Here is a 17,858-nt window from a genome sequence, read left to right on the forward strand (position 1 = left end):
ACTGCATGAGTCTTGAGTAAGAACAATGCAGCCGGAGCTACTTCTCTCTGTTTATGTCTATGGCGAATCACGCAGGCACTGTCCTCCTCCGCAGCGGTTCCTAACAGACCGGTCTGAAATAGTCCCAATATAAACACTTATTATAAGTGTACCATAATGATTCAGGGTAAGACAAAAACACAGTTTGGAAAATGGATTCATGTTGTACATTCTCATTATATAATTTTTGTAAATCTTGAACACAAAAAAAGTTACGGACAGCATCTTTAATTTTATAGTAATATAGTAAAGGTAGCAGTGCCAACGGTGTTTCCTGTTTAAAGCATACTGAGAGATTATTCTTCCTTGAGAATATTATGTACTGTATCTGATAGCACCCAATTAATCAATATTGAATCGGAATCGCAAGCTTGTGAATCGAATCGTGACCTGTACGTCAATAACCAGCCCTAGTATCTAGCATAATATGACCAGCAATTTTGTTTGCTTTTTTCCTATTTTGCTTTTGTTGAGAAAAGAAGCAAATTCACAAGCTGAAATTCTATGTAAACTAGTGGAATGATTGTTACTCTGCTTGTCCAGTCAAATTAGTGCACCGTAATTAAGTGTTGTACTAAATATTTATTCTTCAGAACTCCAATTTTGCTCCATTTTTTGTTACAAATGTCTTAACTCAGCTATTTTAACAAAAGGTTATAAACTTCTTTATTATGAAACCAAAGGCCACTTGACAGTTCTTCAGTTCAACAATTTGTGTACAAAAATCAGAAAGCTAATGAAACCCACAAAAATACAGTACATAAATAATCATATTACACTATATGGCAAACCAAATGTCATTGGATTCAGTGCTGTGCATCTATTTCATTTATTCCCTGATTGCACTGAACTCTTGCTGTGTATTTCAGTGACTGTGCCAGTTCTGTAACACAGACAAATCGGACAAAAGGGAGGACCAATTCATATCAAATATGTATCAAAGGGATTGTGTACAAAATGGTTAAATGTTTTGAATGTGATCTGTTCGCAAATCAGGGCATGTGTTTTAATAAAGAGATTATTAATGTGTGGTCCCCGCCTTCTTCCTCATGAACTGGTTTGCACAACTAAGAGAAAAAAGCAAAACAGGATCTTTCCCCTGGAAATGCGTGAGAAAATAAACCTTTACAGGTTTCCATGATTACTGTTCTTAAGAGAAAAATCGCACAGTAGGCATCACACTTCAATCTAAATAAAACTGAAGGAAATATTTTAAAGTCAAACACACACACACATAATTGTGAATCTCATGAAAACATATCTTGAGTCATTTTCCACACAAACACACACACAAAGAAAATGAGGCCTATTTTAGGACCATTATGACGTTTTTTGCATTGTGACAATTTCAAGACGGTTAAGCATTTATTCTGTAATGCAATAAAAATAATTAACTGTAATACAGTAACAAAAAATAAAAGGATAGAACATCATATACTACCACAATATATACAATAACTGTACAATTTATATACTTTTTTAACATTACAATGAACATTGTAGAGTGGGACAGTACTGTCACAATGCAAAAAAAAAAGGGAAAAAAACCCGAATACCTTCGTATTCTTCATGCAAAACATTCCCTTGATTATGATTTTGGGGTTCAATATGACACTAGCGTTTCTGAACTGTTTTCGTGAGACTCACTCATATGTGTCCCTCTAATGCCCTGGAAAACAACAAGTGTGCTGGAGGCGGACGAAACCCCCGATCAGTGCAGCATTTTGCAGTGGCACCAGGAAATTCATGAACAGTAAATGAGGGAAGGAGGTGCAGCACCTCCCCAAGACAAGGCAACATCACTGTCATTGTGCATAAGTGAGCATACAGTAGCAGCCAGACTTCTTCAGTGTCATCAAATCCCTCATGAAACCGAGTAAAACACAATTAGAGCTGCGGCATCGGCCTGGAACACGGCGACTCATTGGTTTTGTTGCAGTTCTTTCATTCAGCAATTAAGCCAGAATCCATAACAGCAAAGGTGTGAATCTATGGAGCCCATAAAGGGACATGGTGATTGGAGAAAAAATTAGATGGGAGGAAAAATTATATTCCAATGTTTGCTTTCTCTTGCAGAACTTTTGCGATCCCTCAAGAAACGTTGTGTTTTCCGAGCGAAAGCAAAGTTTCTCTGTGGAACAAAATATTTGCAACAACGCAAAAGCATTGAAATATCATTTTTCCTCCCATCTCATATTTATTTCCATCACAATGTCCTTTTAGGGGCTCTGTAGTGAATCTCACAGTGCATCAAGAATATATTTTGTCCCAAATTGAAAAGAAAATTTAAGAAGTTATATTTTGCATAAAAGAAAAGGAAGTCTGGTTTTAGGATTTCTTTTTTTTGTACTGAAATTGACAGCAAAAAAAAAAAAAAAAAGACATTGCACATAATAGTAGTACATGTTGCTCTGCAATGAAATGTGTGCAAATTAATGTATTATTTTTAAATATGAGTTTTTTTTTACTGCAATACAGTAACTACAAAAATACATTAAACATTAATAAATGTAAATAACATTCAAAATGCAAAAATATCTTAATGGTCCTAAAAATCAAGCCTCATTTTCTTTATGCAAAATAACACTTATAAACCAAAACTTATAAAATAAACACTTTACAATAAGGTTTCATTTGTTAACTACATTAGTAAAGATAAACAATACTTATATAGCACTAATTCAATCTTAGATAAAGTTAATCTAAAAATGTACTAATACATTATTAAAATCAAAAGAGGTCTATCTGTTAACATTATTTAATGCACTGTGAACTAACATGAACAATTGTATTGTTTATTAACTAAAATCAACACATTAATAGATGGTGTAAAAACATATTGTTCATAGTTAGTTCATGTTACCTAATACATTAACTAATGTTAACAAATGAGACCTTAATGTAAAGTGTTACCAAAATATGATTTCTTATGTGTCCATTTAATTTTGGTGTTTTTGTGAAATTCACCCAGTGGTGCATAAATGTGCTCTGAGTTTGAGATGACTGTCTTAAATAGCAAACCTGTGATTCTGTGATCAGCTGCTGTAAACAGTTGGACAAAATACAAAATACAATCAAATTCCATGTGAAAAAACAACAAAACAGCAAACCGGCCATGCCGCGACGCATGGATTCCTCTGATAAAAATAAGGCAACTGGAGTTAGACATCAATAGAGAAAGCCCACTACATTTCCCCTTCCTCATCCTCTTCCTCTTTCTCTGGTAACTGCATCTTGAGCCACCCTTCAGCGGAGTGGCCGTGCTTCTTTTGGTGGCGTTTGTAATTGTCCCAGTGGCCTGTGGTGTAGCCGCACTCCTGGCACTTAAAGGGTTTCTCGCCGGTGTGCCGCAGCATGTGGCGTTTCAGGTTCATGCTCTGGTTGCAGCTGTAACTGCATACGCTGCACTGGAACGGCTTGGCGCCCGAGTGGATGCGCTCGTGCCGCTTGAGATTCGCCAAGTTGCCGCAAGCGTAGTCGCACACCCGGCACTTGTACGGCTTCTCGCCTGTGTGCACGCGGTGGTGCCGCTTGAGGTTGTCAAAGTGGGCGGACGCGTAATTGCACTGCGGGCACTTGTAGGGCTTCTCGCCGCTGTGAGTCTTCATGTGGCGGGCGAGATGGTTGGGGTACTGTGTGACGAACGAACACGACGTGCATGAGTACAGCTTGTCGCCTTTCTCCGGGCTGGTGGGGGAGCTTTTGGACAACATGTCTAATGTGCATTTGCTGCAGATTTGCGCCGTCGCGCCCTCCTCGTCCTCCAGCACCACGCCGCACACGCGGCACGTGAAGGGAAATAGCAGCTCGGGCAGAGGGTCTGACTCTTTGGCCAAACTCTCGGTGTGCAGCAGGGAGGGAGGATGGCGGTCCGTTCGTAGGGTGTCATAGCTTTGGAGGAAGTCGGAGTCGTTGCTGATGTGAAGAGTGAGGTCAGACACCACAGACTCTGAAAGACAAAGTTAAAAAAAAAAGCTGAACGGCCATTTCCCTCTTTTGAGCAAACCCAGTTTTAGGAACCCAACAGTTTTTACTTCCCTTTACTTCACACTCCACTTCCTTTTTTGGCTTGCAGCATGAAGCTCTCAAAGTGCAAAGTATCAAAAGCAACCATAAAGTAAGTGGAAATATACACCAGCAAGAAACCTGCAGTTTTGAAGAGAACAGGTGTTTCTTTGTTCACTTCAAAACACCCAAAAGCCATCAGACTAGCAGAGATGTTTCTTCAAGTCAAATAAAAGACTTTACACGAGTAGTTAAAGTTAACAAGAAATGGCATTCATAACCCATTTCACTTCTGTAATGTGACACATTTGTGAGTGAAACTACTATTTAACAAGACATTTTTTTTTGGGTCATACTTTTTATCAGGAATTGACTGGGTCAGGAAAAGTGCTTTTCAAATCAGATCTGAACATGAGTTTGCAGTGGATTGTGGGCAATCTGCTCTGCTACCTGGAACACCACCAGCACTATACATTCATTATGAAAGGTCAGTAGAAGAAAGTGATAGGAATTGCAATAGGGATGTTCATTTCAAGTTTTTTCTCGAACCGACAACCGAAGCTTGTTAACCGCCAGGATTATGTTAAATTAAATGTTAAATTAGAATGGATAAAGTGTCAGTGACCCATTCAAAATGACAAGTGGAAATTTAGTTCAGTCAGGTCCACTTAGGTCAAAAACACCATAGACAAACTTTTAGTCAACTTTTTTATTGGCATATTTTGCTAAATTTACATTTGGCGATATCTAAATTCCCCATCCTTTACATGAGCGCCATGAAAAGACAAGACAGTAGCAGCTTCTGGGGACAACCTCCCATTTTTTAAAACTGGGATGGTAGCGTAAATCCCCCATTGAGAACAAAGCATGCCTCAATGACAACAGAATGACATTGATTAAGTTAAACACAGTTTAAGGAGGATCTGGGGTGGAGGTGGGTTGCAAAGCAGAGTGCAGTGAAGCAGCCAAGCTGGCAGACTGAACTGAAGCTGCGCTTAACCCCCTCGAGTCGGCCGTCGTGATCAACTAGCATTTTTTATTATCAGTGCCAAAGAGACTCAAATAATTCTGTTGATTTTTATCATTCAGGCAAGTGTTATACAATCATTATAATCTGTTAAGTTTCTGTAGTCACAATAAAAACAAAATGTTGTGCTTTTTGCTAAATAAAGGAAAAAAAATTTGCTCGATCTGCAGCCTCTCTCTCAATGACGTCTAATCTGATTCTCTTCGGAAATTGGCCTGTAACTTAGTGAAAACATATCACACAAACAGGAGAGATACGTCTAAAGAAACGTTGAAATGTCAGGTTTTAAATAATGTAAATCCAAACGAAAACAAATATTCTCTGTTTATGTAACCTGTTTGAAAAGAGAGAGATGTCAGTCTTTGGCGAGCCTCTTCATTATCCGCTAATGCACCACGGCCACAGAGCGCGTGTTCTTTTGAGATTCAAATACTGACGCGACCCATGACAGCAGAGTCAACGCCCACATCAACTCAAATAAACACATCAACAATTTACATCTTTTTGAGACACGGTGAGGAGGAATGATTCTGGAAAAATGTACCTAAGAAGAAAATCGTGCGGGTTCCTGTGAGGTAAGTTTATTCTGTTAGTTTCTGTGAATTCTAAACATAAAAAGACAGTTTAAATATGAATCCTGCTGCAACATAAAATGTCAGACGTTCATGGCCAGATTATGAAGTGTTTATTGTAAAATAGCCTAGTACCACATTAATAAATCTTTTATTCGCAAATGTCTGCTCAGATGCTATAAATATAGTACCAGTCAAACGTTTTGTGTTCAGTAGCCATTAAAAAGTATTTTGTTTCATATTGAGGTTTATTATAGCCTAATGTTATTTTTTTATTTAATATATGTTGATTTATGAAAAGTGTACAGCACTAGTAATAAAGGACACACCATTAGATACACAATAAGACATGGAGTTTGTCAGAAATTATGTTGACCACTTCATTAAGTTTTGTTTTGTAGAAAGATAGCCTTTCTTTAAAGTGAATTTTGTTTTGTATAAATTGTTTCTTAATTTTAATCAATGTTTTTAATACATTTGCTTCTTATTTAATAAGAAGCAAATATAGCAGACAATAGCCTTAGCGCTGGCGCGATCATGCATGTCTCATTAATGAACCAAAACTCGAAATGATATCTGAGTATTCTGTGTATCGGATAGTTTACAAAATCAAATGATTCAGAAAATTTGTGTCATTGAAATGACTGGGAAAAAAGTGTCCCAATCAACCTGGATTCACCCTACACTCTTTGAAATCATAATTGCATTGCATTATGTTGTTTTAAATCCCAAATATTTTACTTATAACATTCATCATTACCAATTATTCAGTTATTTGTATTTACTGAATACTGAGTTGTCAGTTGTTCAGTGTCACAATATTAGTTTTTTTTCTCAAGTCAAATCTTTTGATAATTTAAAATATAATAGGCATTTGTAAACTATATAAACTAAATAAACTACAATAAAAAAAATATATTTATTTTGTCCTGTTGCTTATCTCTCTGTCACATACCTGAGGCTCATTCATTATGCAGCTCATTATGGGTTCCTTTGCCTCTCAGGTGTGATACCCAGCATTATTTACAATCGTTCACGCCTCCTCACATATGGCCTTGTAAAGAAAAAGTGTCTTACAAAATGTAAATCAATATATTGTGTGTGAATAAGTAGGCACAATGATTCTCACATCAGTTTGCAGCAAAAACTCTAGGCAACAACACTTATTAGTCAAAAGTCTTGTGGACACATACAGGGCTCCAGACTTACTTTTTTCACTGGGAGCACAGTGGCCCACAACAGAACATTTTAGGGGCACAACCAGAAAATTTAGGGGCGCACACCGTAAATCAACATGCTAACCAAATCTACTAATTTCCACTGTATTACTAATAAATACTTTGATAACATGGCTCCAGACTAACATTTGAGAGCAATGGCACCAGCGCTACTAAGTTCTACAGATGGCGGCGCTGGAGGAAAATTGATCATCATAAGGTTAATTTAATCATAAAATGACTATTGTTTTGCATTTTGTTAATAAGTGCAGTTACTAATAATAGTACATGTTTGTTTATTGGAAATTTAACAGTGAAGAGCTGAGCTTGAATTGTTATGCAGAAAAAATTTACTTTTATTAACAGTAATGTGAAAAAACCTAGGAAACTTGTAATATTCCACTCTTATTAAATGTACTATTGTTCTTCTACTTCATACTGAACTAAAAGGAACACTCTTTACTTGTTTTCTGTGTAATCCAGTCACAATTTGAAGAAAAGTTTTTTTGTGACTTCCTAGTTTTTTCCATATATTAAGAAATGGAAATGTCTTATAAGTCAAATAAGTGCCATTAAGTGGCCAGCACCTTTAAAATTTTAGTTTTACAAATCATCACACTAAAAATAATATTAAAATTGGATAATATTTAGAGCTCTGAAGTGCTGGAAAAAGTGTGAAACACTTGAAAAGTGCTTGAATTTCACTCTCAAACCCTGAGACGAATAATGTAATAAAAAAAAGAAAAAACATTTGACTATTTCTTCCACAATACCATGGGGTGTTACTACATTAAATCCATGGTGAATGTTTATGATTGGAGGACTGAAACCCCTGAATGTTTCAAAATGTTTCTCCTGGTCTCCACGTCAGCTCTGTTTGCTCTGATATCTGTGATTTATAACAGAGAATTCTGCACCAAACGTTTCCTACTAGGTCTCGCAGTAGCGATGTTATTAAAGGGTTACTTCAGTGATTTAGCATTAAGCTTTGTATTTAAACTGGGTCATGTATGCAGTAGAAATGTGAAATTATTTTTGAATTTGGTGCCTTCTAGACTGAGAAAAGACAGAAAATGTATTGTTGTCTCATGTGGATGAAAGACAACAACTCCCAGAATGCACTTGCTTCGCTGCCCTACGAGGCCACACCGTACACCGTCGTTTTGATCTTCATAGTAATACAATCATCCCGTTCAGTTAGAGAATAAACACTACAATTAAAAACTGAACCTGTCTTTTCAATAAAGTGTGAGTGAGCCGAACGAAAGTCACGGCACAGACACAGCAGTGTCAGATTTCATTCATCACGAAGAGCTGAGGTAACGTTAAGCGCCAGTCTGGCACGTTTTCAAATCGCATATGGAAGCTAAACTATCACAGGAATTCATTGAAAAGTTGAAACACTCACTTTACTCTGCACCGTGCTCCGTTATTATGATTGTCCGTGCGGCCGTCTGTGTCTAACATTCTGTGCGTGAGATCTCTCCCCTATGGGCGGGTTGATAACATGCGGAAGAGCTCCATCTAGTGGCTGTAGTCTTTAGCCTCTGGCCAAAAAATCCTCCGATGACGCAAAATGACAATATTTGCGTCATCGGAGGATTTTTTCCAGAAATAAAATGCATAATTCTCTCGTCTCAGGGGGATATGAGGGGGGAAAGTACCATAATTTGAATATACTACTGGGTTTCTACTGATACAAAGCTTAATGCTAATCGCTGAAGTTACCCTTTAATACTGTGGTGAATTCAAATGCGTTCTCATTGGATCTCCCAGCGCTGTTTAGTAACGTGTCGCGTGATCGAGATCAGCCCATGTATGAGCTCGCGCTGCGATGTCTATTATTGCTCCGAGCTGATAAACGGTCTGCGCAGCACAGTTCAAACGAGTAGCGCGGTTCTGTTCCGCTTTCGTTTCGTTTGCCGTCCGATGTTTCTCATATGTAACAGAAATGGCAGCTCTTATCAGTTGGGCACCGCGGTGGTCGCACCAGCGCGACCTCCAACCAAATTCAGTCGCACCAGCAGGAAAAAAGGTTGCAAAATTTGAATGTACATGTTGCTCTCATATTATGGTAGCCCCGTTTGTGCTGAATACAGTGTAATTACACTTTTGCCATTAATATGTTTAGAAGCAACTGAAAAAAAGCACAAATGTCAAAGCATGTCAAAACTTCTAAAGGGGCCCAAAACAGACAAAACTCCCCAAACTCTCCCTGTTTGAGAGTTGCCAATTGAGTGCATAGGAATCGGATCAGCTGATATGGGCGGAGTTGGAATTTTTCCAATAAGCTGATAGTGGAGCTTGACTATGTGGCCTGCCTAAACTAACGCAGAATGTTTGATTTTTACATGCGCAAATAGCAGCATAATCAACAGAACACGATGATTCACACACACACACACACACACACACACACACACACACACACACACACACACACACACACACACACACACACACACACACACACACACACACACACACACACACACACACACACACACACACACACACACACACACACACACACACACACACACACACACACACACACACACTATATATATATATCTCTCTCTCAGGGCTCGACATTAAGCCTGTTCATGTGTCATTTACTTGTCAGAGTAAAAAAAATAGCTTGCCCGGAAAAAAAATCAGATTTTTTTTTTTTGTGTTGTAATACATAGCCTAACAATGAGCATTCCTAAATCCATTTAAAACGTCATTATGCCATAAAAATATATATATATTTTTAAAAAAAGCATCAGGTTTGCTGTGCTTGTTTATATGGCTGCACAATTTGTCTTTAAAAGTATGTGATTGTATATCAATATGTCTATACTAATAATACTTATTATTATTACTAAATTAAATATTAAAAAAAAATATATATATATATTATATATTATTATTGTTGTATATTACATCATTAAAATTTAGTATTTAAGAAAAATAATATAATATTTTACAAAAGTGTGTGATTATCAATATGGCTATGAAAAATCATCATTATTACTAAATAAAAATAAATAAATAAAAAAAACATAATAAATATCACTATTGTGAAATTTTACTGTATTAACACAATAATAAAAAATATTTTTTTTTTGCACTAAGCCAGATTCGATAATCACACTAAGCTATATCATCATTTCATTTTTATTTTGATTAAGTGTGCAACCCAAGCGTGCACTCATGAATCATTCACAATAATAGCAGGAACATTCATTAAGAAGTAAAAAACGACTATAAAGTGGAACAAATACCTTCTGTTAAGGCTGTAGATTTGTCCTCCTTGTGGCTCATCATGTGTTTCTTTAAGGAGTGGCTGTTGTTCCCACGAAAATCGCACTCGCCGCAGTTCAGGTCTTTCTCCTGCGTGTGCATGCGCTGGTGTCTCTTCAGGTTACCCAGCGAGTTACACGCGAACGTGCAGAACTCGCATTTGTAAGGCTTCTCGCCCGTGTGTGTGCGTACGTGCCTCTGCAGGTTCACTAGCTGGGCGGAGGCATAAGAGCAGTGCTGGCACTGGTACGGTTTGTCACCGTTGTGCGTTTTCATGTGCCGCTTCAAGTGATTAGAGTAACGTGAGCTGAAACTGCACAGTTTGCAGGAGTATGTTTTACAAGCGCTTCCATCGGACGTGGATCTGCCTCTGTTTATCCTCCCTAGCATGCTGTCGGCCGGGTGGGCCTCTTCTAACGGTTTGTCCTGCCGGTCGGCATCTCCACCCTCGGCCCCGCACTGGAGGCAGTACAGGGCGAGATCCAGCGTCCCGCTCAGGGGGTCGCCTAGCAGCTGGCCGCATTGCCTGCAGGAGAGGTACTGTGCGAACGTGGCGTCGGGGCCCATCTCCTCCCGCTCGCTCTCCGTGTCTCGCGGGTCCTCAAAGTCGCTCTCAATGCCGAGACGGTTGTAGCTGGAGCAGTCCTCATCGCTGAAGCCGTACACAGGCATTCCCATGTCAGCAGTGACGGAGTCTATCAGGAGATCACAAGATGCTGTGTTATGCAGTACTTATGCAGTTTTCTTTCTGCTTTAAAACTATTTCCTTTACATGGGAAGTTGAGGCAGAACATATCATGCTTTAAAAAAACCTATAGGCCGGTTTCACAGATCAGGCTTAGACTAAGCTAGGATTTGGCCGTAGTTCAATTAGGGCATTTAAGTAGCTTTTTAAAATATGCCCTAGGAAAGAACATTACTGGTGTGCATTTTTGAGACAAAACAATGGAACTAGTAATGGGTGATAGAAACGATATGCAATATAAACGATGCAAAATTGGCCTACGATAGAGATTTTCACGATAATGCATGTTGATGACGCAATCTACCTGTGAAATTTAGAGCCACGAGCTGCAACTGGCGGCAACGCATCATCGTATCCGTCATTGGCTGAAAGCGAAATGGAAGAGCTGGTGAAAAAGACCAGTGCAACATCCATTATTTGGAATTGGTTCGGATTTAAGCCGACCGACGAGCAGCTGCAAACGATACTCTGTAGAGTGTGTGGGGCAACAGCTCCAGCTAAGAGGGGTAACACGACTAATCTGTTCTACCACCTCAAATAATTGCCTAATACTGGAAGTATTTCCCTAATTCACAGTATCCGTTCCTTTATTAAGAAGACACCAGTTTTCATTTAATTAAGAGAACAAAATGTTTAAAACCAAATACGTTACATTAGGCTGCAGGTAAGAAACTTTGTTTGAAATATGTTTTTATTTTAAGTATCTGTGCATTACACAAATTAATTGTCTTTGCCTAATCCTGAAAGTATTGTCGGTATAGTGTCTGTTCCTTAACTAAAAAGACACCTGTTTTTCCTGTGGTGGCATCTGAGAACCAAGGACATTCAAGCAGAAATAAAAAAAAAATGCTGACGGCTTGCACACACTCACAGGAAGTAATGGCAGAGCCCAGTATTTTGACTGAATTATAAGGTTTCTTTCTTGCAAAACCTTATATTACATCTCCTGAACACTTTCCATATATGGCGTGCGTCTCCCTGCATCATTGCGTGAGTTTTTTTTTTGTAAAGTTTTAGCCTGGTCGCCATTCACTGCCATTATATGGAGGCGCGCGTATAGGACGTTTTTTTATTTTTTTTATTTCTGCTTTTTCTTTGTTAAAGTCTCTGCAGCTAGTGTACTTGAATTTTATTTATCTGCAACATGATGTTGTATGATTACAGTTTTGCACAATAAATGTTCTCAAAACTACGTTTCTTTCTTTAAAAAAAAAAAAAAATACATTTATCAGTTTGGCTTTCCTTAGGGTCTATGTAACCTGTTCTGAAATGGTTCTATTATAATTTATATATCGTGATATATATTGTTCTCGCAAGAGGCTGCAATGTATATCGCAATATGGATTTTATGGATTTCACCCATCCCTAAATTGCACTGACATTTGAAGAAAACAGCTCAAACGTGCATTTTTTTCTGGGACTAGCCTGTCTGTGAAACCGGGGGTTTGTGTGAAATAAGTCATCAAAACATTTTACAACAAAAAAAAATCATTTTAAACAGGTCATGAACTTTTGACATATGAGGGGTCATCATACTTATCCTGTAAGTTTCAAAACTAAAAAATTCCTTGTTGGTCCAAAAACTGCTTTTATTGTAACAAGCCCAGAGAACAACTCGTTGTGGAATGTGCCTATCTATGACAGGTGAAAGTCAGCCTCTGCAGGAGAAGAGCAACGCCTAATTCATCATTGCAACTTTGGCCCTGCCCACTGACGTGTTAGTGAGATGACAAGATCACTGGACTAAAAATAACATTACCTTCCAAAGGATCTAATGCTAGGAATGTACTTATTTATTTTCAACAATGTGACTGTCTCAGTTGAGCATTATTTATTTGTATTTGGTACATTTCACGGTGGATTCATTGGTAAATCAGTCGCAATTTCAGCACAGACTTTGCAAACAGACTTTTACGATATGACTCAACAGTAATGCCACAACATGTAAGTAACCGTGTTAATTCTAATGCCTGATCTGCGACCAGTGATTCTGACATGTAATGATTCATGTACAGTCAGATGTTCTGTGTCTGTGTCATTAAATCAAACCAGTGACGGTCAACTTCACATTGTTTCTCTTAGTAGGATGAAAATAATCTGTTATTTAAACTGAGATTAATTCATGCGCTCAACATGTCTGTGATCGCCTACAATGTTCATCACTGCAACCCTTCATGCCACGATCTAAATATAATGCTATAATAAACACTGAACACTTCATGATTAGTTAACCTTGAGAGCTGTAATAGTAAAAACGTGCTAAAAGTTGAGAGAGTTAAACATGTAATACTTAGCTATTTCATATACAAAAATGTTAGCCAATCACAGCAGTGGGTGTTTACACTGTGACACAGCAGACACGTCCCTTCAAACAGAGTGTTCCAATCAGAGGGCTAAAATCAGGGTGGGAAAAATGCCTTTTATTTCAAAGTTTTTGATGTAAAAAAAATCAATGCAGTCCATGACCCCTTTAAGTCAACTAGAAGTACACTAGTATATGTGGGAAGATTTGATGCTTATAATGAGAGCGAAATAAAATTGTCTGAATCAGAAGCCGCTGATGTGCTGTCAGTCTCCCCTCGTCCCCCTCCTCTCCGCCGCTAAACCACGCCCATTTCACCACGCCAACTGTGGTGAGAACTGACTGCTACTGAAACAGGGGGTTTCATGACCCTTTCATTTGGCAAATGTTTGGGTTGAACTATGGAATAGTTAAAGGGGGGGGTGAAATGCTGTTTCATGCATACTGATCTTTTTGCACTGTTAAAGACTTGGATTCCCATGCTAAACATGGACACAGTTTCAAAAGCTAAGGTGGACGTTTGATGGGAGTATTTCTTTGCCAAAATTAGTACTTCCTGTTAGTCATAAGTTTCGGAAAGTTTTTTTCGATCATGGGTCCGCTTGACGTCAACAGGGCGGAATTTCCTTGTATGAGCCGTACGGACAATTCTACCGTCTGTTTTTGCCTATGCCCATCAAGTAGCCCAAACATGACCACGTATTGATCAATGGAGCATGCGATGTATAGTGTGTACATTTGTTTAGCTGGCCACTATATGTGTATGTTTGTGTATTGTAAAAGCACTCCAAACAACAATACACAAAGAATGGGGAAATATGTTGAACTAAATAAGCGCGCTTCTTCATTCAAATGCGCTACTATTCCATGTCTTTCTATGTAAACACTAGCCTGACGCGCAAAACCAGTCCGCTTACTACAAATCATGACAAGCCGCTAAGCATATTATATAGTTAGTGTAACTTATACCACATAGAGATGTCCTGCTCTTTTTGCTGCTGCTCCTGTTCAACTTCAGCCTCTGGGTCTGATTCCGGATCATAGATGTATGGCTGTATCTGATTAAAAGCCATTTTTTATGTTGAATAAAGTTTTTTCCCCGCTTTTAGGGATGACGCAGCTTTCAGGCGCACTCAACACAGTAACAGCGGCGCGCGCTCGACATTCTTTAGCTCCGCCCACACGATACGCCCCCAGCCGCACGGCTTTTTTCGGAAAGACTCGGAACAGCGCATCTTCCTTTTATAATTATAATAAAAATAAAGACTTTTCGGAGATATGCAGGATGCAATGCTACTCTATAGGTACTCAAGATTGACATGAGACTGACTGAAACTGAGTGTCCACCCCCCCCCCCCCTTTAAGCAAAATAATTGAAGCTGAATTTAAGTAATTCATTTACGTCACTGACCTGAGTCCCTCTCAAAACCAACAATCCTGTAGTCATTTTCTCCAAAGCCCAGCTCCTGTCCGAGGAGGAAGTCACTCTCCAGGACGAGGTTTTCCTGATTGCCAACCGCCGCACCATCCTCAGCTCCCACTGCAAACAAACAGTACAACATCACAGCCTGTGCCACACATACAGTTACACGTCTTTACCATGCTGGAATCTATCTGAAACCACATCAGTCTTACACATGAAACGAAAAATAAATCATTCATTTTGAGATTCTTGGTATTTGGAAAATAACCATGACGTCCACTCCACTTAGAAGACTCCTGTGTCATAGTCCACTAAATCTACAAGCAAGCGTGTCAATGGATGGCACACATTTGGATTTTTCAGACTTTCAGAGTAAATATTGCGTAAAATGTAAACGGTCAATATACAGTACACTGCTGTTCAAATGTTTTTGATCTGGAAGATTTTTTGTGTTTTTAGAATAAATCTCTTATGCTCACCAAGGCTGTATTTATTTTATTAAAAATACAAAAAACAGCAATATTGTGAAATATTATTAAAATTAAAATGTAAAATAACTGTTTTCGATTTAAATATATTTTAAAAATGTAATTTATTTCTGTGATGCAAAGCTGAATTTTCAGCATCATTACTCCAGTCACATGATCCTTCAGAATCATTTATGATTATTATTATTATTGTGTTAAAAAAACATTTCTTTTTTTGGATTCTTTGATGAATAGAATGTTTTAAAGAACAGTATTTATCTGAAATAAAAAGCTTTTGCAACATTGTACTATCATTCAAAAGTTTGGGTTTTCTGGGAAAGAACAATTCAGCAAGGATGCATTAAATTAATCAAATGTGACAGAATAGACATTTATAAGGTTACAAAAGATTCCATTTAATATACATGCTGTTCTTTTAAACGTCCTATTCATCAAAACATCCTGAAAAAAATGTTTTACACAGCTGTTTTCAACATTGATAATAATCATAAATGTTTCTTGAGCAGCAAATCATCATATCAGAATCATGTGACACTCTGAAGACTGGAGTAGTGATGCTGAAAATTCAGCTTTGCCATAACAGAAATAATAATAATATTAATAAAATAATACATATACATATATTCAAATAGAAAATAGTTAATTTTACATTTTAATAATATGTCACAATATTACTTTTTTTGTATTTTTAATTAAATAAATGCAGCCTTGGTGAGCATAAGACACTTCTTATAAAAACATAAAAAATATTTTGAACGGCAGTGTATGTTTATAAATATAAAATTCTAGAATCTAGAGGACATCTCACATGCAGTTTATCTGAAAATTATTTTCAGTCATATAAATGGGGATCAGCCAATGATAACAAGATTTAACACTACAGCTAGATGAGCTCTGGATAGAGGAAAAAATATGATTGAAATGAATGAAGGAGGAAGGAACAGTGGAGAGACACTAGAAAAACAGAGGGAATCGGGTCAGAGATGGGTCAACCCTGAGTCCTGCGGCAGGAACAGGGGTCTGTCCATAGGAAATGGAGTAAGGAAAGAATGACGACAAGAGAGGGAAGCCAATATGTTTTCACTGAGATAGAATCAAGCTTAGCTGATTCTTAAAGATGTAACTCAGTATTAAACAAGAGCTTTGGAAATAGATTCTGCTCACTTAGTCAAAGTATCTCATTTAAAACCTATAAAGCTCACAAGGAACTAAAAAGAGCTGTGGTTTCACAATGGATACAACTAAAGGAAAGACCAGGTTAGACTTGTGTATATTAATTTTGAAAGAAATGAACATGAACACTTATTTCAACAGAAGGTGCTGAAAAAAAGCAAGTTAACAAGAGCAAAAATACAGTGGAAAAAATACAAGCCAGAGTAAAATCCATGAAAGGACAGAGTAAAATAGAAACCAAGGACACTGTGACTCAAAAACAAAACATATCTACTACAAAAGTGTTTCATAAATACATTCGGATCTGACATTACATTATTCAGACTAAATATGTGTCAAAATTAGAAAATTACAACTAGAATGTAATGATAACTGCATTATGAGAATGCCAACCATTACAGCCAATTGGTTGTAGACTAGTCAAGATTGGCCATATAATTAGTCTAAAAAAGGCCAAACATAAGTTTATCACTGGCTAATTTACCATACATTATTATTATTGATTCTAAATAATCACAATCACTGATTTCAGCAGTAAAATGAATGAAAAGCAGGCATTAATTCCAAGAAATAACAGAAAACAGAGTCAAACTGTGAATTGGGATGAAATCAAGTGAGATAGAAATTCAGACTTACATTTGACAGGCTGTGGGTTGGACTGTTTTCTTCTGGGCATTTTTCTGAGTGTGTCTGTTAATAATCAGCAGTTCCCTGTTCAGCTGATCTTCATCACCACCATCTTCCTCTTCCTCATTTTTCTCTTCCTCTCCCGAACAAAGAGTTCCTCAATTCAGTCATAAACCCCGAATTAAACACGTTTTATCACGTGTATCCCCCCAAAAAATCATCCAAATAGCCAGACAACTGAAACTCTTATTATTTATGTTAGCGTGAGCTAAAATTAAACTACATGCATAATACACAGACAGGACTGCAGAAATGGCTATATATACGATTACATGGCCCTCACATCGCGAAGCTGACGTCTGTAGCCTGGTTTTAATCCACATCGATGAAAAAGATGAAGATATTTTGAATGTAATTTGTGTTTATCTTGATATCAGTCGAAGGCTAACTAGCATGATTAGCTTGCCCAAAAAGAGAACATACAATAAAAGTCCAGTGTTTATACCAATAGGACAGCCAGCAGCAGGAATTTCAACGTCTTTCCATGAGCAAGTATTCGTCCATGTTGATTTTTATCCCTGTGAAGTGTCTCCATGAGTTGAAGAAGTGAAAGTGTGCAAGTTTCATTGCTGCTGGAGTTGTTGTGATGGGAATGTGCAGCACAGGAAGTGATTGAAAGAGTTCAGTGTGAAACAGAGAAACTGCGACACCTACTGGAAGATAAGAGTACAACAGTACTCTAATCTATCTATCTATCTATCTATCTATCTATCTATCTATCTATCTATCTATCTATCTATCTATCTATCTATCTATCTATCTATCTATCTATCTATCTATCTATCTATCTATCTATCTATCTATCTATCTATCTATCTATCTATCTATCTATTTATCAAACTATCTCTCTCTCTCTCTCATTTATTGGCCTATTTACACGATCAGGCATAAC

At 37.6% G+C, this 17,858-nt stretch overlaps 1 protein-coding gene across 2 annotated transcripts; it reads right to left on the reverse strand.

Moving 5' to 3' along the window:
- Positions 1-605: 605 nt before the first annotated feature.
- znf513b (zinc finger protein 513b) lies at positions 606-17,569 on the reverse strand. 2 transcript variants are annotated; one of them, XR_013817707.1, is made up of 5 exons: positions 16,916-17,569; positions 14,607-14,735; positions 10,130-10,843; positions 2,627-3,988; positions 606-1,345 (listed from the first exon to the last, which is right to left on the reverse strand). XR_013817707.1 is itself a non-coding variant. In XM_079832368.1 (4 exons), exons 1-4 carry the CDS (start codon positions 16,953-16,955, stop codon positions 3,225-3,227), a joined length of 1,647 nt encoding a protein of 548 aa, XP_079688494.1. In that variant the 5' UTR covers positions 16,956-17,567; the 3' UTR covers positions 610-3,224. The 2 variants fall into 2 exon arrangements, 1 of the variants encoding a protein (XP_079688494.1); XM_079832368.1 differs by having other exon boundaries at positions 610-3,988; positions 16,916-17,567.
- Positions 17,570-17,858: the final 289 nt, after the last annotated feature.

The sequence above is a fragment of the Gobio gobio genome, assembly GCF_949357685.1.
Source record: "Gobio gobio genome assembly, chromosome: 13".
NCBI lineage: Eukaryota > Metazoa > Chordata > Actinopteri > Cypriniformes > Gobionidae > Gobio > Gobio gobio.